The sequence below is a fragment of the Lupinus angustifolius genome, chromosome LG04, assembly GCF_001865875.1.
Source record: "Lupinus angustifolius cultivar Tanjil chromosome LG04, LupAngTanjil_v1.0, whole genome shotgun sequence".
Classification (NCBI taxonomy): Eukaryota; Viridiplantae; Streptophyta; class Magnoliopsida; order Fabales; family Fabaceae; genus Lupinus; species Lupinus angustifolius.
In genome coordinates this window covers 8,999,094-9,023,203 of record NC_032012.1, presented here as the reverse complement: position 1 = coordinate 9,023,203, position 24,110 = coordinate 8,999,094, and the positions used below count along the sequence as shown (strand labels likewise).

The 24,110-nt window shown below is 33.3% G+C and overlaps 1 protein-coding gene across 1 annotated transcript; it reads left to right on the top strand.

Moving 5' to 3' along the window:
• LOC109344826 (probable xyloglucan endotransglucosylase/hydrolase protein B) lies at positions 688 to 3,232 on the top strand. The gene is made up of 4 exons (XM_019583569.1): positions 688 to 901; positions 1,429 to 1,529; positions 1,720 to 1,913; positions 2,832 to 3,232. The coding sequence occupies exons 1-4, from the start codon at positions 712 to 714 to the stop codon at positions 3,229 to 3,231; spliced, it is 885 nt and encodes a 294-aa protein (XP_019439114.1). The 5' UTR covers positions 688 to 711; the 3' UTR covers position 3,232.

Genomic DNA, 24,110 nt, shown 5'->3' with positions numbered 1-24,110 from the left:
GCCAGGTATCTCCAAAACTTAGTTATAAGCCTAACTCTCACTTAATGATGGTGACAAAGATAAATTTTTCAAAATAAAAATCTTTAGGGTTCTAACTTAGAAGTAAAGTTTGCCTCCCATTGATATATACTTAATTTCCACTATTATCCCTCAAAATTGAGTTATAGATTCAATTTTAAAATTATTAAAACGATAACTCTGATTAAAAATTATATTTTGAACATCTATCTATTCAAAAATAAAATTTTAAACGTAAAAGTTATGAGTTGTTGTTTATATTGCAATTTTTGAAATCTTCGATATGATGTAAATAAAAAAATAGAAAGATAAACATAAAAAAAAATTATATTATTACTATATCATATACTATTCATATTTATATTTTTACATTTAAATAATACAAATGAATAAATAATAATGTTCTGATTAGGTATAAAGTTTTACGATAAATTACACTAAAAGAAAAATAGAGTCATAGTTAAACTATAATTATTATTACCCTAATGTCTAAAGTCAAATATAAGCTTCATAGGGAAGAAAAGGAAAAAGAAGGAAAGTTTAGAATAAGGAAAATTATAAGGGTCCAACCCTCTAGGACGGGTCTATGATCTAGCTAATGAGTCATGCCTATATATATATATACCTGTTTCAGCCACAAAGATGTGTATATCAGTGCCTGAGTTCTCACAAGTTGAGAAAAAAAAAGAGACAATGGATTCTTCTTCTATTTGGAATCTGTGTCTAATTTTGGCATCACTAGCCCCTTCTGCACTATGCGCCAATCTACCCAGGCCAGTTAATGTACCATTCGGCAGAAACTACGTTCCTACATGGGCTTATGATCACATTAAATATTTCAATGGAGGTTCTGAAGTTCAGCTTCATCTTGACAAGTACACTGGTGCGTAATATATAGTAGATTTACCTTTGATTGACTTTTTAGTTAATTCAACATGCACCACTGATTTTTGAATTGTGTTATGATTTTAGGAGTCTCCATATTATAATGATATGTGACTATAATTTGGTTGCAACAATCATATTTTTATGCAATTTAACACATAATTGAAGTAAACGTAACTATAATTGCAACTGCATATCAGTATATTATGGTCAGAATTCTACAATTAAGGCAAAAATTTGTAGTTGTAGTACTTTTCACAATCATATCGTGATAATATTGAAGTAAACAACTATTAATTTAAATTGCGGAATACATTGCAACCGTATCACACTATAGTTATAATGTGACACCAAATCACAATGATGCAGCCACATCTGGTCGCAACGCATCTATATCAGACTGCATTTAGACCGCATCAGATCGCATCCATTTCAAAAATCTTTTTTACTTACAAAATTCATTTTTACTCGCAGAACAAAAGTTAATTCTTTACATAAAATCATATCTCATACAATTTTGTACAGGAACTGGCTTCCAATCCAAAGGGTCATATTTATTTGGTCACTTCAGCATGAACATAAAGATGGTTGCTGGGGATTCAGCTGGCACAGTCACCGCTTTCTATGTATGCAAAATAAGTTTTCATTGCAGTATTATCCCACAAAGTTTTTTGTTTCATGTGTTATTTGATATGATTAGTCGGAAAAATAATTAATTATTAAAATTTTAATTTAAATATATTTTTCAATGTAATGCGATCTTTAGGTTGTATATTATATGTAAATGTGATCTTAGCTTTCATTCTAATATTGCAGTTAACATCTCAAAATTCAGAGCATGACGAGATAGATTTTGAGTTTTTGGGGAACAGAACAGGACAGCCTTACATTTTGCAAACAAATGTATTTACAGGAGGCAAAGGTGACAGAGAACAGAGAATATATCTCTGGTTTGATCCTACACTAAAGTACCATACATACTCTATACTCTGGAACCTGTATCAGATTGTGTAAGTACTTCTTTCAATTATTTCACTATCCCACTCAGGTTTTAAATTTTAGATTGTGCTTCCAGTAGCAATTGTGGTCATGATCACTGTTATTGTTGCACTTGTGATGTGGATGATGACAATTTTCTTATAATTAATTTTTTTTGAAATTCATACAACTATATTATTATGATTTAGTGTCATTATATTTACATTGTGACGTGGTTGCAGACTTGTAGCGATCATAAGACTATAATATTGTGGTTATATTTCGTGATATGGTATCCAATTTAAATTGTTGATGCCACTGGTCAGAAATATTCTTGCGTGTCCTTTACACCATTCCACGTTTCTCCCCTAACACTTTGGTTCTCGTTAGGAGTGTCTTAATTACAAGAATAGTGATACTCAATTAGAAAAGAAAATAAATAGCCGAGATTCAACAAAAAATGGTAAAAACTAAAAAGACGGTTCTTGGATAAGGTTATATATCTCACCGTTTGTTTTTCATTTTCTACATTCATCTTAAAATATTCATTCAACAATCAAAGAACAATTAAAAGTTGTTACAAATTGGTTGCCAAAAATAATAGAGAAAAAAGTGTATAGAAAAAAGTTGGTATTGCATTATTCATATTTAAATGACTCTAAAATAAAAATAATACAAACAAATGATATAGATATATTGATTATGAATAAATTTTTATAGTAACAATTCATAGATATTACACTCAAAATAATATTAAATTTGTTTATTAATGATTGGTTTGGAAGTGACATGTGATCATTTTGTTGTAAGTAGAATGAATTGTACGAGGATATAACATTACTTTTTTTTTTTTTTTGTTAGTTTGTGTATAAAATAAGTTGTATAGTATAGCAAAATTGGATCTCCAATTATGTAGCATCATCATGATGACTCACTGTGGTATTGTACAGGTTCTTTGTGGACAATATCCCAATCAGGGTATTCAAGAACGCCAAAAACTTAGGTGTAAGATTCCCTTTCAACCAACCCATGAAAATGTACAATAGTTTATGGAATGCTGATGATTGGGCCACAAGGGGTGGATTGGAGAAAACAGATTGGTCCAAAGCTCCATTCATAGCACACTATAAGGGCTTCCACATTGATGGTTGTGAAACCTCTGTGGAAGCCAAGTTCTGTGCCACACAGGGTCAGAGATGGTGGGATCAGCCACGGTTTCGAGACCTTGATGCTTCTCAATGGAGGTGGCTTAGGTGGGTGCGGAGGAAGTTCACTATTTACAACTACTGCACTGATAGGAAGCGTTATCCTAAACTTTCCCCTGAATGCAGAACAAATCGTGACATTTAAATGAAAAAAAATGTTATTGTTGGAGTTTAATATCTACGCCTTCATTATATCAATTATCTTTCATTTTCATTTGTATTACTTATATTTAGAGTGATTAATAAGTATTAAATATGAATGATATAATGTCAGGGTAATAAACTCTTATTCTGCATGTATGGTTTTACTCTTATTGTTATCATTGTATTGGTTTCATCATTTATTGTGAATCTGTTGTTTAAGTTAATAAAGGAGAAGAATATTCTATTTGAAGTGAAAGAATTCCCCATTAAGTACTCATTTATTTAACAAAGAACTCTATTATAGTCATTCCGAGTTTTAATTAGTAGTGTTGTTAAAATTATACCGATTATCAAACTAGTCAATATATTGGTATAATGATATAGTGGTTCAATAATTAAACTGTATGCCGGTTAAACGAGACATACTTACTTATATTTACATATATATAAACATATAACAAAAAATTTCAAATAGATAGATATTCAAATTTATAATTCATATTCATAATGTAAACAAAATTCACATAAACAAACAACTTTAAGCCCTTAACAAATTCAAAGTCTAAATTACAAAATATATATCAATCCAAAAGTATCACTTAACAACCGCAAAATATAAATAAATGACACAAGTTCACAACCCACTCTACAAAACAAATAAATTTGGAGTTTTAACATTTAACACTAAGAGTCAAAGTTGTCTCATCGAGATTATATTTTTGCACCAAATCCTATCTTCAGAAAGTACTCCAAGATTACACAGATATCACTGAGATTACACACGAATGTTAAGAACCAAAAGGTGTAATCTAGGTATGCATTGGAATCATGTGTCTTGAAGTGTTAAAGAAGGGTTGGAAAGATGGGCCACATTGTAATAAGTTTTTTTTTTTAAAAAAAATATGTGTATAAACCGGCCGGTTTAGTCAAATACTGGTCGGTTCACCGGTTTTGATCAATTTTGACCGATTTTTGACCGGTCTTGACCGATTTTAATATTTGGTCGGTTCAACATCTGTATCATATCGATTAGGGGTCCAATTCGCTAATTATTCGGTCGAACTGACTGATACAGTATGGTTTTTACATCATTAATTCTAACAATGTCAAAGAGTACTCTATTTTGGGTCCCTATCCTATCTTGCATTCTTCAAAATTCTATTCAATGCAAATTATATTTCCTAAAATGGTAATATTTCATCTATCCCTTATTTTATACTACATATTTCACGTGTGAAAACACTCAAATAGACTATTAAAGTCTAAAAATTTATAGATTTTAAGTATCATATGAAGTATTTTTATTAAGTCTAAACTTTTAATCTGAACCAACTAGACTATTTTAAAATTGGGTTCGGGTCAAGTTTATCCAACAGGTTCGGGCTACTTTTTTACTTTCTTTTTGGGACCTTTAGCTTAATAATAAGTCTTACGTAAAGATTGTTTTACAAGTTAATGGTACTATAAAATAATAATAAAAATAATAATAAATATTACTGTTATAAATTACAATAATGTTATAAAGTAAAATATTATATTGTTTGTGGTATATGAAATAAGAAGAAATGTTAAACCATTTATGTAATTTATGGTATATAAAATATTACATTCCACTTTTCCTTTACTATATGTTTGTAATTTATGTAAAACAATTTACGATACCACTTGTAAAAAAATATTCACTTGTTGCTAAATTCAGTTTCCATCTTTGGGCCCATTGCCTACACGTCTGAGTGACTCTGAAAATCAATGTGATTTCTTTGGACAGATTGGCACCGTATTCCAATTCACGAATTCAATGGATGAAATCCTAATTTTACTCATACTATTTAGTCTTCCTCTTCGTTTTCTATAAGTAATATCATGAGTTTTTTTAATCAAAACAAGAAAATTGTTGTATTTCATACTTTAACAAACTTGTTATTATTTTTTATTTCATCTTTTTTAACTCATGTTTCCATATTATTCTACAATTATTATTTCTATACAATAATGAGAATAAAAGTGTAATCGATAAAGTAATAATTCCTATTGTCTTAAATCATGTAATGCAACACTAGTTATAAATATAAACAAATTTTCCTGAAAAAAACAACACTTATAAAGAATAGAGTATGTGTATGAACTTTTAATATTGAATTGTCACGAAAATTTCTATCCATCATAATATTTTTTTATAGAGCATAACAATATTGTTTTCAAGTACTAGTATTTTCAATTATATTTATGCTTCTTATTTATCAATGATAAATTAAAAAAAAATGAAATTTCAAAATAATAATGGATAAATAAGGAGTATAAATATTTAATTTGGAGTGTTAAAAGCATATTTTATCTAGTCTTTTTATAATACATTTTATATATAATCTAAGCATCATTTATTTTTTTTCTTATTTGTCTTTGGTTTATTGATGAGACAAATAATTTTGTGTCATTTCCAAGAAGAGTTAAGAAGGTAAAATTATGAGATTATAATATATTTTTTAAAATTAAGAAAATAACAATATTCATTAATCTGTGTAGTAATATATATAAAGATACCACTAACTCAAGGGTGGAGTACTCCGCTTTTAAGTGCCACTTAATTTGTAGCATTTCTAGAAAGCAATTGATTTATCATATTATTAATAGAGTTCATAACACATCATAACATGGACCTAAAAAAGTGATATATATATATATATATATAGTATACGACTCACTAAAATATATAATTGTATATAAATATATCCGACTTTTTATGATGATTACAATAACAACTAAGCTTTTATCTTATTAGGTAAAGTTGGTTATATATATCGATTAACGTCATAATGCTCTATCATAATCATGTTCATTGACGAAATAATGAGCTATGTTTTTCTTTATCATTTCTCCTATGGTTTTTCTTGGTCTCTTTTTCTCTAGGAATCGAACTATCTTCCATTTGATCTACTTTCCTTCATGGGCTTTACTGGTCTCCTTCATAAATGTCCAAACCATCTAAGATGCGATTCTACCATATTTTCTACAACATGAGCTACTTCAACATTTCTCCGTGATACATTCATTTCTAATCATATCTTGTTTAGTATGTTCATTCATCCAACACATCATTCTCATCTCTACTACATGAAATCTACTATCTTGTTGGCATTTTATCATCTAACATTCAGTCTCATATAACATTGTAGGTCTTGTAGACGTGCGATAAAACTTCCCTTTAAGCTTGAGTCGTACCTTTTTATCACAAATGACACATGAATCACTCAATCATTTCAACCACCCTATTTGATTCCAATGGTTCACATCTGCGTCAATTTACCAAATGTCTTGTGTGATTGATCCAAGATACCTAAATCTAGTGACTTGTGGTATGATATTATCCCTAATCTTTATCTCTACAATAGAGTTTATTCGTATCTTACTAAACTTACACTCCATATACTCCGTCTTGCTTCGACTTATATGGAATCCTTGTGCTTCTAAAGTTTATCTCCACAATTCTAACTTCTCATTTAATTCCTATCGAGTCTCTCACTAAGACAATATTATCTTTAAAAAGCATATATTGTGCCACTGGTTCTTGGATATGCTTAGTGAACACATCCATGACTAACATAAACAAGTATGGGCTTAATATTAATGCAATAGGAAAATATTCTAAGATCCTATCTTATATTCTTACGTTGGTCTTCACCATATCATAGATATGCTTGATTGCTCGAATATAGGCATGCTAACATTTTTTTCTCTCTAGAGCATTCCACAAAAACCTCTATAAACACCTTATCATATGTCTTGTCCAAATCAATGAAGACCATATGCAATCCCTTTTAATTCCTTCGATATCTTACCATAAATCAATATAGTAAGTATATAACCTCCATAATCGACCTCCTCAGTATAAAATCAAATTGATTTTCAATAATTATAAAAATGCATTATGATGATTATAAAAATATAAAAAATATTCACTAAAATATGTTTCCACTATAGTAAACTACACTCATTTTGTTTTAAGTGTCTAAAAATAGAAAATTTCTGTCCATATACTTTAAAGTGTAACCTATTTTTTGTTTCATAAAGTGTATCATTTTATGTGCCACTAGTTATGAATGGTCAGAAAAGTACTTAATTAGTAAACTTTTAACTTAAATATATTTTTCAGTCAATCATATCAAATACTATATGGAGTGACATACTTTGTGGCACAAAATATATGCTCTCTAATCTAAAGTGAGATTGGTAATGCCACCAAATAAATTATTTGCCTATAAAAGCTTATTTGATAAAAAGTTGTATTTAGTAAGGTTATTTCATTAAGTTATGAGCTTATATAAACTCATATTTAATAAGCTATTTGATGTAGCTTAAAAACTTAGAAGTTAATTGTCACAATATCTATATACTGTTAGTGTAAAGATTGATACACAAACAATATATCGTTCACTGTTCACTTATATTTTTTGAAAACTCAATGATGATTAAACATTAATGGTGGATGATACAATGACAATGTATAAAACTCATACACTGTCAGTGCATATATATTTTTATCTTGTTTATTTAATTGTACAACTATAAAGAAGTTTATCAATCAATTTTACTAAAGTTTTTTGTTTAAAAGTAATATAAGTTATTAGTAGGAGTGATAATGAATCGAACCAACTCGATATTTATTCGAAAATTGTCTCATTATTTAGCTCTACAATCTTGGATCATGAACCAAATGAGCCGAACTTGAACTACAAATTGAGCTCATTAAATAAACGAGCCGAACTTCAGCTGTATACGGTTCGACTTGTTAGGTTCATGAACTGACTTGATAATATATATATATATATATATTATTTTTTATATTTATTGATATATATATATATATATATATATAACATTTTGCTGTATTTTTTAAAAATGAATTAATTATTTGAGTTATCCAAATGAACCAATTCAAATTGAACGGAACAGTTTACGAACTTTAACTGAGTTAAACTCGAGCTAAAAGGATTGGTATAACATTTTGTGTCATGATTGACATAATAATTAGGACCTTTATAACCAGGACCAATTGCGACAATTGCATCTATCATAGGTTGATAGTAACTGAATTTGAACAGTTGAATGGGATGCAACAATTATAAAAGAATCGAGCAACTACTAAATCAGCCTTATGAATAGTATCCTTATCTAAAAAGCCCATTCTGATTGAGGGTTGACCTTGTGGCATACTTCTTGGAGCAAAGCCCAAAGTATTTGTCTTACCTTTGGCTTTAATTGCTATTTGTGGATTCAAATTTCTTTCATGTTGTATAACATTTTCCTCATCTAAATCTTCTTCCCTTCGAATTTGATTAGTTCCTCGTTTACTAATACCACTAATTTGATTGAAGTGTTCCTTTAATTGATGTTTAACTTCAAAAGGGACTGAAAGACAAAGTAGAACATCTCCTTTTTCTTCCTCCATCCTTGTAACACTTTGAACAATATAAACATTTTATACTTTTCTTTTCATCAACATCTTGCACTAATTAGCAATGGTCCCATGTTGGGTCAGATTTTACTCTAACAGATTGAGTAGTAGGAGTTACTACCTGAGTTGTATTCGGAGAACTTGTAGATGATTTCATATAGGAAATCATAACCATTTACCAAATTAACATAAACAATACTAGTACAAAGAGATGATAAAATATTTATACATGAAAAGTGATTGCTATTATTAAACAATACACAAAAATTAGAATAATAGTTACTACTGCAAAAGATCAGTGCAAATTAACATAAATAAATTTGCTACTACAAAAGAAAAGAAAAGAATCTTGCAGCAATGACTGATCCATCTTTTGTTACAAGAAGCACCTCTTCAACCACCAAAGTGCAGATAGAGAGTGTAATGAATGACTTTCAAGAAAATTGTAGTAATTTGTTATTAAGTTATGACATGATTCTATTTTATGCAAAGGCCAAAATAATTTTAAGCATAACCAAATGGAGATGTTACAACTCCTTTAAACCTCATGCCTAAAAATTCAATTGAACTTGACCAAATGTGCAATGAAATAAAACAAACACTAGACATATTGAATATTATTGTTCAGGGTGGGTGCTTTTGAGATGATTCTCACATGATTTCTACAAAATTATTAACAAATACTAGTCCTACATTTTTTTGACTAGACCTCCCATTCTCATATTCATCCCAATTAGCCTAAATGTGCAACACTAACACAACAATTAGCCTAAATGTTACCAATCAAATTAAGATGCTTTCAAAAACATAAAAGTAGATAGAAACTAGTACACATCACAAGGATACATTGTTCAATGACCCTTGAATCATATGTTTAAGAAGAAATACTAACAACAATCATTCATATAAATACTTTCAACACACTCTTTTATAATGATTCACATATGACATTGTCAAGTATGATTTCAAGATAGTACATGTATCCTTGCCATTAATAGATTTTGAATTTTTCATAACATAAAAGATGGAACAATTGAAAAACGTGATGTGTAAGTGTGTTTACTTGATAAAGTAAAAAATCCTGCTAGAAATTTAGAGAGAGAGACGATGGTGACAGCAAGGCTAATGGAGGTTCTCTTCAACCCAGGTAGGTGGCGGCTAGGTTTGTTTTTTTTACTGCTGCAAGAAGCCAAGAACAATTGTTGTGCATTCACGTTTTTATTGTAGTGTTTTTTAAATTTTTTCTAACTTCTTATAGCCGGCTGGTTTAACCCAGTCTAACCTGGTTGGACCGATTTTACCCGGTCTAACCTGGTTAGACCGGTTTTTCCACGGCCCAAAACAGCTTGGAAATGCTTCCCGATTTTTTGGATGTACGAGACCGTCTATTCAAGCGGGTGACAGTTGGACCAGTCGGACCGTCCGGTCCGGTCCAGTCCAGTCTCGATAACCTTGCTTCAATCTGCCCTTGTTGATCTTCTCTCCAATCCACTACACCTTCTAGTTCTACTGCCAGTTCATACTCTTCATTCAACATTAGAGGTAGAGAGTAAGGATTTTGACTTGGTTTCAAGGCCTTTTTTAGCAATGATACATGAAAAATAGGGTGTATCTTAGCATGCTTAGGAAGGTCTAGTGAAAGTGCAATGTGTCAAGAGTGCACTTATACTTGCCTATGTTTTGATGAAGACAAAGGACTTAGTGAAAGCTTAAAGACAACTCAACAAATCAACATGCCAAAGATTCAAGAGCTTCATGTCTAGACTAGAGTCTTAGATGTGTCTTAGTTATTGAGTTTAGGTTAGGTAAACTTAGATGTAAATCTCACAAAGTCTAAAAACTATCATATCATTTACATGTGACATGTCGTCTAGTTTATTATATGTTCATGCATTAACCATACATGTTATTTGTGCATTTTAGGCATATCATAAAGGTAAAACATGTAAAGTTGATAAGCATAACGTATAGGTAGTTTACCAATTAACATCTTAACTGAAAATATGTCAGTTAATCGATTAAGTAAAGCTTTAATGATTAACGCGAAAACAGTTTTTAAACAGTTTCAATAGATAACTGAAAAACGGATTTAAGTTACTCTCTAACAGCCCGTTAATCGATTAACATGCAACATAATCGATTAACTGGGTGAAAAACAGCTTTTCTATATAAATTGTTTCTTTAATAGATTTCATATACGATTTTATACATTCAAACATTCATATTAGAATTGCTAAGTTGCGTATTTTCATGTTCATGTATGTCATATAGGCAGAGGGAATTGCATGTGAGATTAGAGTAAGATAATATTATGCTTAGGATTAACATGTCATCAATTGCATATTATCAAATGTGTTCTTCATCCTATCTTGTTCTTGCATGATTCTTTCACTACTGTTTAGAGATCTATTAAGGGTAGAAATTACATGTTCTTCATGATTTTCATCTTATACATATTCATAGTAATTGTGAGATTTGTATAGGTTTATAGCTTGTTCTTTCTTGTTATATTTGAGCTATTTTAGTGCTTCACGTTACTTTGTTCTTTGTATTATTTGTGTAACAAGGGAAGTCATCTCTTGGTGTCGTACCACCAAAGAGATCAGAGAGTCTTCACCAAGACTTGGAGGTCTTGAGTTTAGAGCATACTCTTGGCTAGGGCTGGATCGTAGGAAAGGTTTTCCTAGGCAATTGGGTAAGGTCAAACCAAGGTATAGGTTCTGGGAACTCAAGAAATGAGCGTTCAAGGTCTTTTAATTGGAGTTGTGTTTGTAAGGCAATTGGTTTCAATTTTAGTGAAGACAAATCTCCCGGATAAGAGGGGAGGACAGGATGTAGTTTTGCAGTGGACTGCAAAACGAACCAATATAAAAACCTTGTTGCAGGCTGTTTCTTTCCCTTATCTCTTTACTGTTTGCTGATATTTTCAATATAGCATTACTGTCAAATAAAGATCATTTGTGTTCAAATATATCTGCTATATCAATTCTGTATAATCTGTAATTGGGTGTGTAATTGAGCCAGTCAGCAACTGCTTATTCTGTGCGACTTAATCGATTAGTCATAGCTTTAATCGATTAACCGGGCAAGTTTCCAAAATAGGGTTTTTGTGCAAATGGCGGTAAGTGGGAACCGCGACACCTATTCAACCCGCCCCCCTCTAGATGTATTTTGTCACTGATACCTAACATCTAGTCTATATGCCACTGAACCCACTCTGCTTATCACTTGATAGGGTCCATAATACCTAACAACCAACTTAGCAAAGGGTCTAGAAACCAAAGACTTGAGTGTATATGGTTGTATCTTCAAATAAACTCAATGCCCCTCCTGAAACTCCACTTGTCTCCTATGTTTGTCAGCCTGTTTCTTCATTTGATATTGGGCTTTTAAGTAAATTTTGTTTGAGTTTCCTAGAATCATATCCATTTGCTACAAAAATTGATTGACTTCTTCCACCTTGGATGGAAATTCTCCAACTTTCATCAATGTAGGAGAATCTTGGTCATAAGGTGCCTTGAAAAGGGTCATATCAGTAGAGTTGTGATGGGTAGTATTATATCAAAATTCAACCCAAGACAACCAATGTAGCCATTGTTTGGGTTTTGGTCCAACAAAACACCTCAAATAATTCTCCAAACACATATTAACCACCTCTGTTTGACCATCTGTTTGAGGATGGTAAGAGGTGCTTAGCTTTAACTGGGTCCCACCCAACCTAAACAATTCCTTCCAAAATTGACTTATAAAGATGGGGTCTCTATCAGATACTATAGATGAAGGAAACTCATGTAATTTCACCACTTCATTGACAAAAACCACATCTACTTCCTTAGCTGAAAAAAGGTGGCCCAAAGCATATAAATATGCATACTTAGTCTATCCACTACCACCAAAATGGTACCCTTTCCATGAATTCTGGATAGCCCTCCTATAAAGTCCATAGATATGTCCATCCAAACTTTGGTGGGAATGGGTATAGGTTGCAATAATCCTCTAAGAGTCAAAGTAGAATACTTACTCCTCTAACAAGTATCACATTCTTCAACAAACCTCTTGATATTTGTGTTCATGCGATTCTAGAATACGGAACAGGCTACCCTCTTGTAGGTTCTAAAAAAATTAGAGTATCCCCCCATAGGGGTTTCATGGCATTCCTTCACAATCAAAGGAATTCTATTAGAATTCCATGAGACCACCAACTTCCCCTTATACAACAATAATCCCCTTTTGAATTCAAACCCTTCATGAATCTCTAGTGTTATGATGAGGTCTTGAATTATCTATTTCAACTTGGAATCCTGCTCCACTTCTTGAGTCCAACCTTCTATATTAGCCATCGAAACCAAAGAAATGGCTGCATACATTTCTCTTCTTCAAAGAGCATCAATAACAGAATTTTCGCTTGCTAGTTTGAATTGAATTTCAAAATCCTTACCAATCATCTTGACTTCCTATTTGAAATGTTCTTCAGCGAAGAGCCTCTGATCATTGAGGAATTTGAGACTCCTCTAATCAGTTCTTATGATAAAGTGTCTGCACAGCCTACACTATGGCCATTATCTCCCTTTCATAGACAGATTTCTACAAAGCTATGAGGGACAACCCTTGACTCCAAAAAGCTAAGAATCTTCCACCCTACATCAGAACTGCACCCAACCCCTTGCTGGATACATTCGTTTCTACCACAAACATTTGGAAAAATTATGGTACTGCTAGCAATAGTAGTTTAGCCATGGCTTCCTTTAGATCTCCAAAAGCCTCAATAGCCCGATTTGTCCATTTATAGTTGTCCTTTTTCAGCAACTCAGTCAAGGGCTTTGCTATCTTACCATAATCCTTCACAAACCTTCTGTTGTACCCAGTAAGACCCAAAAACCCACTCAATCCTTTGATATCTTTGGGCCTAGGCTAAGAACAGATTGCCTCAACCTTAGATTGGCCCGCTTCCACACCCTGCCCTAATATAACATGGCCAAAATACTTTAGCCTTTCTTGTTCAAAAGTACATATTTTCCTGTTGGCTTTGAGAGAATGGATCTGCAAGACTTCTAGCACTTGTTGTAGATGCTCAACATGAGTAGGAAGATCCTTGTTGAACACCAAAATGTCATCAAAGAAAACTAACACAAACTTTCTTAGGCATTTTTGTAATTCATCATTCATCAAAGTTTGGAAGGTAGAGAGTGCACTGGTGAGGAAAAAAGGTATGACTATAAATCATAATGCCCCTCATGAGTCCTAAATGCAGTTTTCTCTATATCCTCTTTTCTCATCCTGATTTGATGGTAACCAAACTTCAAATCTAGCTTGGAAAAAACTTGGGCTTCCCCCAATTCATCCAATAACTCTTCAATGATGGGAAACTTGTTTGGGATGGTGACCTTATTCAGAGCCCTATAGTACACACAAAACCTGAATCCCCCATCTTTTTTCATGACAAAGATGATGGGGCAGGAATATGGACTAATGCTTGGCCTAATCACTCTACCCATGAGCATGTCTAGTACCATCCTTTCAATTTCAGATTTTAGATAGTGAGGGTACTTATAGGGTCTCAAATTTGGGATGCTAGCCCCTTCTTAAGATGTATAGAATGGTCATGCCTCCTTCTAGGAGGAAGACCTTGAGGATCCTCAAACAATTCCTCAAACTGGTCCAACTCCCCTACTACTCCTGTTGCAATGGACTGTTGAGTGGCCATGTCCCCTTTTGTTTCAGCATAGTGTAACATTAGACCCTCCTCTTCTTCCTTGAATATTTGCATAAAAGATCCAAAAGACAATAGAGTATTGGTCAAAGCAGGGTCCCCTTTTATCTGGTGTATAGTTTCCCCCTTCTTTGATAGGGCAAATCGCAAGTGCACGATTATATCGATCCCACGAGGACTGGAAAATTCCTTTAATTATAACAATTAATTTATCCTTAACTCAAATAGGAATTAAAAGTGAATTTAGAACAATTGACAATAATAATTATGAAAATATTAAAAATTATTAAAATCTAATTTAGGAATAGTTCCCAAGATAAGGGTTACCGCCTATACACTCATAAATCCTTGTTTTGCTCCTTTTCATGAACTTTAAGTTGTGAGGGTGAATTGCTCTCTGATTTGTGTCATCCTCTCTCGAGATCCGACACGTGTACTCAATTGAAGTCGCACCTATTCTCATGGTATGTTATCAATCAAATCATTTACTTTGATCTTTCTATCCAATCGCTTCGTAGCAACCTAAGGTGAATTCCAAACCCCCGAGAATCCTAATACTGCTCTCGTGAATTAGGATTCTAGTTTTAATAACTGAATGGTCAGATAGTTGGGTTCACCTCTTGGTCCTTCCCCAATGTATCTAAGAGATGTAATTTATTAGTCAGACAACTCACACGAATAAAACTCAGTTTAATGATTCAAATCACAACACTCAATGAAATAGAAGTAAGAATAAGTATTTATTGAATGTAAAAGGGAATAACCCCAATCCTAGAAACAAAGGGAAGTACTCACTCATGATGGAGAAGAGAATACCAAATTCTAAATTAGAGAATTGTAATGTAAAGTGTGTAAAATTCTTGAGGGAGAACCCTTATTTATCCTAATTACAAAATATTGGGCTAAACCCAACAAAACAAATCTAAAAAATAGGAATATAATATAACATCTATGACTTCATTTGGCCCTTCAATTTGTCTTCGCATAGCCTCAACACTGAATTCAATCTTCTTGCGAACAATCTCTACTCTTTTTGGCTTTAATCCATCCAAACTGCACAACATAGCTAAAAGCTCCCGCTCAACCCGAACAAAGAGAAATAAATGCTAAAAACAATCCTAAAGTCCTAATTATATCCTAAAATGCAAGTTAAATGCAATGCAAATGTAACATGATTTCACCTTATCAAATCCCCTCAAGCTTATCTTTTGTTTGTCCTCAAGCAAGTATTATGTCTAACTTTCACAATCATGTATGAATGGTGATATAGAAACCATGACCTAAAATAACAAGCAATCTCATGTTAGTTTTGAAATAATCCAGACATCAAGACAAGACAATCATAAACAAATTTAATTCAAGCTAATTCCTTAAGTCATAACAATTGCATGAATTAGGGTCACTCTTCTCTCATCACTCTCATGTGTTTAAAGGTCATAGTGTTTCGCTAAAAAAAATTCATGAAAATAAATTACCATATGCTTGATTATAGACCAAATTGCCACTGATTGTATTTGAATGCATGCAAAAATCAAGAGGTCTTTAAATGGTTGTAATGGGCCAAGGTGAATGATTTAAGGTAGGATAATCAAAGAAATGATAATTCAAAAGGCTTACAAATGTTTCCCAAAATACTTAAACCTTTTAGATATTTGATTTAAGCATTGAGATTCTCTTAATATGCCTTACTTTATCATATGACATTTTTTCAATCAACTTTTCTCCTTACAACACACTTTTTTAGTCCCTTCTCTTTTAATATACTTTATATTTTTTTTCTTTTTTCTTTTTTTCTTTTTTTCTTTTTTTTCTTTTTTTCTTTTTTTTTTGTTGTTGAGATTTTCTAAAAGAGAATGGATGAAATTTATTTATTTATTTTCTTCTTCATCTTTTTATAGATTCTTTCATCACACATGACTTTTTTACACTTCTCATTGCTTCAACCAAACATCATAAATTACCTCAAACCCTCATTTGAGTAGCTATGAAAAATCATTAAAGTTCAAGCCTAAAAGTGGACATCTTATGAGTTTTCGATGTTTATAGCAAGCAATTGAAGGTCAAAAGAAAAAGTCTTAATTGCCTCTATCATTTTAATGCATTTAGACAAACTTCAATCTTGAAACAGTCACAAATCAAGTTCTAGAATATACAATCATAGAAAATTATGCACTCATGAAAGAAAAAAAAGGTTTTATGTAATTGTCAATTCAAATAAGAACCCTTATTGTGTTTGACTCAAGTTTCTCACATTTGGTATATTCAGCAAAAGTTATGAAACAAAGAACTTTATTTAACCAAATTTAATTCACAATTGTCAAATCTAATGTCTTTCATGTTATTATTCTATCAACAATTTTTTTCTTCAATGAGGGTCACTGATTAACAATCATCATTCATGCATACTTTTTCATTTAATGCAGATAGACAACACATAGAACAAAGCATGGGATAGATGATATATGAGACATATGATAATGCATGATAATATGAATATTCAAGCTAAAAAATTTAAAATCTATATGGTATACATGACATGAATGAACTATCTAAAGGCAAAACCCCCTCAAGCTTAGAAATGTACATTGTTCTCAATGTAAAAATCTAAACAATAAGAGAAAGAAAAATAAAAATCACTGGTTAGGAAGGAAGTGTCCTTAACGCATGCACCAATTATAAGTGGTTGACTTCATTGGGTATACTAGAAGTACCTGCAAAAGAAGATAAAAATGTCTCAAATGGTCGTATCTCCTAGATAGACTATGTGCAAATATTCTGGGCAACACCACCATTTTTTCCTCTTTTTTTTTTCTTTTTTTTGGGGCCAACACTATATACATCCTCCTACAAAGGCTCCGAACTCAGGGAGGCACTAAAGCCGACACTAAAACACTGAATTTAAAAATGTACCTCTAGCGTGGGTTGCCTCCTATGAAGCGATCGTTTAATGTCATTAGCTTGACGGTCGATCTTTGTAGCTCATGTACGATCCAAGAGGGCTATGTTTGTTTGTTTCTCCACTCGCTCATCTGCTAGATAATTCTTCAAATGTTGACCATTCACCTTGAAGTTTCCCCTTTCCTCATTCCAGATCTCAATTGTTCCATAAGGGTAAACCTTGGTGACTCTAAACGAACCTGGCCATCTAGATTTTAGCTTCCCTGGAAAGAGCCTCAACCTAGAGTTCAATAGGAGAACTAGTTCTCCTACGTGGAATTCTATGCGAAGTATGTGTTTGTCATGCCATCTTTTGGTTCTTTCTTTGTAAGTGCGAGCATTCTCATAAGCATCCAACCACAGTTCTTCCAACTCTTGCAGTTGGAATTTCCTCTTTTCTCCATCAACTTTCATATCAAAGTTTAGAAATTGTACTGCCCAATACGCTTTATGCTCTAGTTTCACTAGAAGGTGGCAGGGCTTACCATAAATCAACCTGAATGATGACATGCCAATAGGTGTTTTATATGCAGTACGGTAAGCCCATAAAGCATCATCAAGCTTTATGGACCAATCTTTCCTGCTCCTAGACATTGTCTTCTCCAATATGCTCTTAATATCATGATTTAATACTTCCACTTGACCACTTGTTTGAGGGTGGTAAGGGGTACCAACTTGATGAGAAACACCATACTTCTTCAAGAGGATTTCAAACTATCTTTCAATGAAGTGTGAGCCTCCATCACTAATAACCAGCCTCGGGACCCCAAACCTTGGAAATATGATTTTGGTAAACAATTTGATTACCGTTTTAGCATCAATGTGTGGAGATGAAATTGCCTCCACCCTCTTAGAAACATAATCGACTTCCTCCAAGATATATTTGTTGTTGTTTGAAGTAGGAAAAGGTTTCATATAGTCAACTCTCCATACATCACATATCTCCATCTCAAGGATGGGGTTCATTGGCATTTCATGCCTTTTTGATATGTTCCCCACCCTTTGGCAAGAATCACATGTGAGAACAAAACTCCTTACATCTCCGAATATATGTGGCCAAAAGAAACCATATTGGAATACCTTTGCTATTGTTATTGAAGTACTGGCATGACCTCCATAAGAGACAAAGTGACAACAACTCAGGATCTTTGACACTTCTTATTATGGAACTCATCTTCTGTAAACACCATCAGCATAGAGTCGGTAAAGGTAAGGATCATCCCAGATATACTTCTTCATATTTGAGAAGAATTTCTTTTTCTGTTTGGGTGTCATTTTAGGTGGAAGAATCTTGTTGACCAAATAGTTTACAAAGTCAGCATATCAAGGTGCCTCTATTGTGTCGAGGAGTAGGAGTTGCTCATCTGGAAAGGAATCATCAATAGGTATGTCCTCCTCCCATCCACTTGGATGTTCAAGTCGAGATAAGTGATCTGCAATTGGATTATATGTCCCCTTTCTGTCAACAATCTCTAGATCAAATTCTTGCAGAAGGAGAATCCATCGGATGAGACGTGGCTTGGCTTCTTTCTTACTCATCAAGTATCTCAGGACTAAGTGATCAGTATGGACTATAACTTTAGAACCTACTAGGTAGGAACTAAATTTTTCGAAGGCAACCACAACAGGTAGTAGCTCCTTCTCTATGGTGGCATAGTTGGCTTGAGCTCCATCAAGTGTTTTGCTTGTATAGTAGATTGCATGCATCTTCTTGTCCTTCTTTTGGTCCAACGCTGCACCCACGATATAGTCACTAGCATCACACATCACTTGAAAGGGAAGATTATAGTATGGTGATTATAATATTGGTGCAATGACCAATGCCTCCTTCAATCTGTAAAACGATTCTAGACAAGCAACACTAAAATCAAATATAGTATCTTTCATTAAAAGGTTAGAAAGGGGTTTCACAATTTTTGAAAAATCTTTTATGAATATGAGGTAAAATCCTGCATGGCCTAAGAAACTCCTAACACCTTTTATGTTAATTGGTGGTGGCATATTTTCTATTACTACAATTTTTTCCATGTCCACCTCTATCCCTTTTCCTGAAATTAAATGTCCCAACACAATACCCTCGCGTACCATGAAGTGACATTTTCCCAATTTAATACAAGATCCACTTTCTCACATCTCTATAATATTTTTGTCAAAATTGTTAAACAATCATCAAATGAAAGTCCATAAACAGAAAAATCATCCATAAAAACTTCCATTATGTTTTCTATAAAATCAGAAAATATTGTAGTCATGCATCTTTGAAAAGTGTGTGAGGCATTACATAGCCAAAAGGCATTCTCCTATAGGCAAAAGTGCCATAAGGACATGTGAAAGTAGTTTTCTATTGATCTTCAAGGTGAATGGGGATTGGATGAAATCTCGAGTACCCATCTAAATGGCAGAAATATTCATGTGTAGCAAGCCTTTCAAGCATTTGATCAATGAATGGGAGAGGGAAGTGATTTTTCCTAGTAGTAGTGTTTAATTTTCTATAATCAATGTACATTCTCCAACCTGTGACTGTTCTAGTTGGTATTAATTCATTTTTCACAACAATCAATCCTCCCTTTTTATTAACCACATGAACTGGGCTCACCCATTCGCTATCAGAGATAGGATATATTACCCCAACATCTAAAATTTCAGCACTTCTTTCCTAACCACTTCTTTCCTAACCACTTCTTTCATATTAAGATTTAGTCTCCTTTGGTTTTCAATTGAAGTTTTATGGTTAGGTTCCATGAAAATTCTATGCATGCAAAAGAAGGGTTTATGCCCTTTATATCATCTAATGTGTATCCTATTACCTTCCTATGCATTCTTAGGACCCTTAGCAATTTTTCAGTTTCCAATTTATTTAATTTAACATTAACAGCAACTAGATAAGATTAATTAGTTCCAATAAATTCATACCTGAGGGTAGAGGGGAGTGTTTTTAATTCAATTTTAGGTGCTTTCTCCTCCTCCCAATCTTCACATTTGGGCATTATCTTCAAGGTCTCATTTTGTGGGTTGTGAGGAAGTGTTGGGCTTGCATTCAGAAATTCAATAACCTCAGCCACTTCCTCATCATCGCCCAAAGTATCACCATCTACTATGCATCTCTCTAAGGGATCCTTAGATTGCACTCTAGTTGCTTCCTCTTTCACAACTTGGTTCAACATATCAATCCTGAAACATGAATCCTCAAGAGAATGATGTTTAATAGATTTAGCAATATCAAACTCAATTTTTTCATCCCCTATGCTTAGGGAAAATTTTCCATTCTTTACATCAATTATAGCACCAACAGTAGCCAAAAAAGTTCTACCTAGTATGATTGGGATTTGTGAATCCTCTTTCATCTATAGTATTACAAAATCTGCTGGAATGAAATTTTCTCAACTTTACTAGGAACATCCTCCAAGATGCCTATAGGGAATTTAACTGACCTATCCGCTAATTGAAGTGATATAGTAGTGGGTTTTAGCTCACCCACTTCCAATTTTTTGCACACGGATAAAGGCATGAGACTCACACTCACCCCAAGTCACATAAGGCATGATCAAAACTAGTGTTTCCAATTAAATATGGGATAGAAAAAATACCAGGATCTTTTAATTTAGGAGATAATTTATTTTTGAATTAAAGCACCGCACACCTTAGTTAAAGCAATTGTTTCATAATCCTCTAGTCTTCTTTTTTTAGATAAAATATCCTTAATAAATTTTGTGTATGCAGGCATCTCCTGCAGTGCCTCAGTGATGGATAAGCTGATATATAATTTCTTAAAAATATCCAAAAAATTCCAATTTTCTTTTCTAATTTTGCCTTTGCTAATCTTTGGGAAAAAAAAATCGGTGGTACATATGGTGGTGTAGCTACATACTTAGACACCTTTTCAAAATTTTGCTCCCCTTTAGGGGGGATGTGTCTCAGTATGTTCCTCTTCCACTTGTGCTTTTTTTTCCTAATTTGAGGAATAACACTTAGTTGCTTTCCACTCCTTAATTTGAAAGATTTACAATGTTCATTATTTGGATTTTTTTCTGGCTGTTCTGGAAACATCCACGTTTGCCTATTAGGATTACTAGCTTGTTAGGCAATTTGTGTTTCTAAAATTTTACCATGGATGGTCAAGTTTTCTATTTTAGAATTCAAGTCATTGAGCATGTTTGAAAAACTTTTATTAATCATGACTTGATGTTCATGAAATTTATTTCGATTAGCAAGCAACTTTTCCTGACCTTCCATTAATGTTTTAAGAGTAGGGTCAATAAGAGAAGATTGTACCCGTGGAAACCTTGTTGGAGATTTCCTATTACCTGGCCCATCCTGGTATTGATGATTCAGAGTGTTGTTGCTCCTCCAAGAAAGGTTGGAATTGTTCTGTCTGTATGGTGGTTAAATTGTTGTCCGCTCCTCTCCTTATAGTCATAGTAGTTGCACGATTCAGGTTGTTCATTGACCAATGCTCCATGTTCAGGTTCAGTGAAGTGTTTGAATTCAGACCACTCGTGACCTTTTGCTCCACACCCCTCAGAAGTTGCAGTAGACCCAATAACGTTATATTTTTCTAGCTTTCCAAACCTTTGAGAAAGGTTCTCCAGCGTGGAAATTACCTTCTCCATCTGATTGCCTAAATATTATGCACTAGAGTCTCTTCTTGGATGATGTCTCCTCTCATTTTCCCATTGATGATGATTGGAAACTACATTCTCTATGATCTTTGAAGCAACATCGATTCTTTTGCACATAAAGGCACCATCTGCTGAAGAGTCCAACAATTATTGTGATGGAAAGTCTAGCCCACTGTAGAAGTTCTGAACCAGCATTCAAGGTGGAATACCATGATGAGGGAAAACATTAGTCAACTCATTTAATCTTTCCTATGATTCAGCAATTGACTCCCCAACCTTTTGACTGAAGTTCTGGATGAGGTGCCTATAGTGCACAGTTTTGGAAGGAGGAAAGTATTTGTTGAGAAACGCCTACTCCAAAGTTTGCCATGTTGCTTGAATTTCAGCATGTTGATTCCTAAGCCACGCCCTAGCTCTGTCTTTAAGGGAATATGGAAACATGTGGAGATGAATGGCATCTTCAGAAGCCCCATGAATCCTTACTGTCTCATAGAATTCCAAGAACTGGTCAATATGAGCATTCAGATCTTCATGAGCTCCTCCTCCAACTTGGTTTTGCAACACCATTTGGATCAAAGCAGATGGCAACGAAAAGTTCTCTGCCTCAATAGCTGGGCAAATTATTCCAGGATGTGAACTACGAGCATTAGGGGTTGCGTAGCCTCGAAGTGGTTTTTCATCTCATTCAACCATTGTTTGTACTCGTGCACGTCTTTCTCTCTCTCTTTCTCTTTGTTGCCTTCTTCTTCTACGAAAAGTCCTTTCTGGCTCTGAGTAGTAATTTGAACTTTGCATAAACCAAATGGGCAACCTGTAGAGGTACCAAGAAAAAGGAAAACGCGTAATACACTAGAGTAAAGTAATGAATTAATTGAGAATTAAAGAAATTTTGAGACAATCCTCGGCAACTGCGCCAAAACATTGATAGGGCAAATCGCAAGTGCACGATTATATCGTCATGTAATAAAGCGTTGATCCCAGGACGACTGGAAAATTCTTTTAATTATAAAAATTAATTTATCCTTAACTCAAATAGGAATTAAAAGTGAATTTAGAACAATAGAGAAATTGACAATAATAATTATGAAAATATTAAAAATGATAAAAATATAATTTAGGAATAGTTCCCAGGATAAGGGTTACCGCTTTTACACTCACAAATCCTTGTTTTGCTCATTTTCATGAAATTTAAGTTGTGAGGGTGAATTGCTCTTTGATATGTGGTATCCTCTCTCGAGCTCCGACATGTGTACTCAATTGAAGCCGCACCTACTCTCGTGGTACAGTTATCAATCAAATCCTTTACTTGAATCTTTCTATCATATCGCTTCGTAGCAACCCAAGGTGAACTTCAGAATCCCCCGAGAATCCTAATACTACTCTCGTGAATTAGGATTCTAGTTTGAATAACTCAATGGTCGGATAGTTGGGTTCACCTCTCGGTCCTTCCCCAATGTATCTAAGAGGTGTAACTTGTTGGTCATACAACTCACACGAATAAAACTCAGTTTAATGATTCAAATCACAACACTCAATGAAATAGAATTAAGAACAAGTATTTATTGAATATAAAAGGGCATAGCTGTTGAAAGCGTATTTCTAGTGTTTATTTTATTTTAGAGTTTTCTTCTCTCAACAAATCGTCCTGAAAGCAGTGTCAATTTGTTGAAATATTAATACTCTCATTTTCGTTATGTTCCTTTTGTAAGTAAGAGAAGTCGATTTTATTCTTTGTTCGTCATCTCGGCTTTGTTGAAATAAATTCCAACGCTAGTATAATGGTTTCAAGAATATTCCAGTTACAACTTACTTTCGTAATAATCATGTGAATAAGTCATTCCTTCTTTGCCCCATCTCGGCTTTGTTAGAATAAATTCTAACACCGGTATAATGGTATTGAAGCAATTACCTATTACATAATTATTAAGTACCTTTGAATACCATCTCGGTTTTGTGGAATAAATTCCAACACCCGTTTAATGGTATTCTAATATATAAAAGTGATGAATAGTTAGTTGTTAGATACAAATAAATAAATAAAGAACAAAAGAATAATAAATTTAGTGACCTTTTATTTATTTACTCCCTTTCGGGTTCATTTTATTAACAAACCAAACTTCTTCCTAAGGAAGGTTGGTATTAAAGAATAAATAAAATGCGGA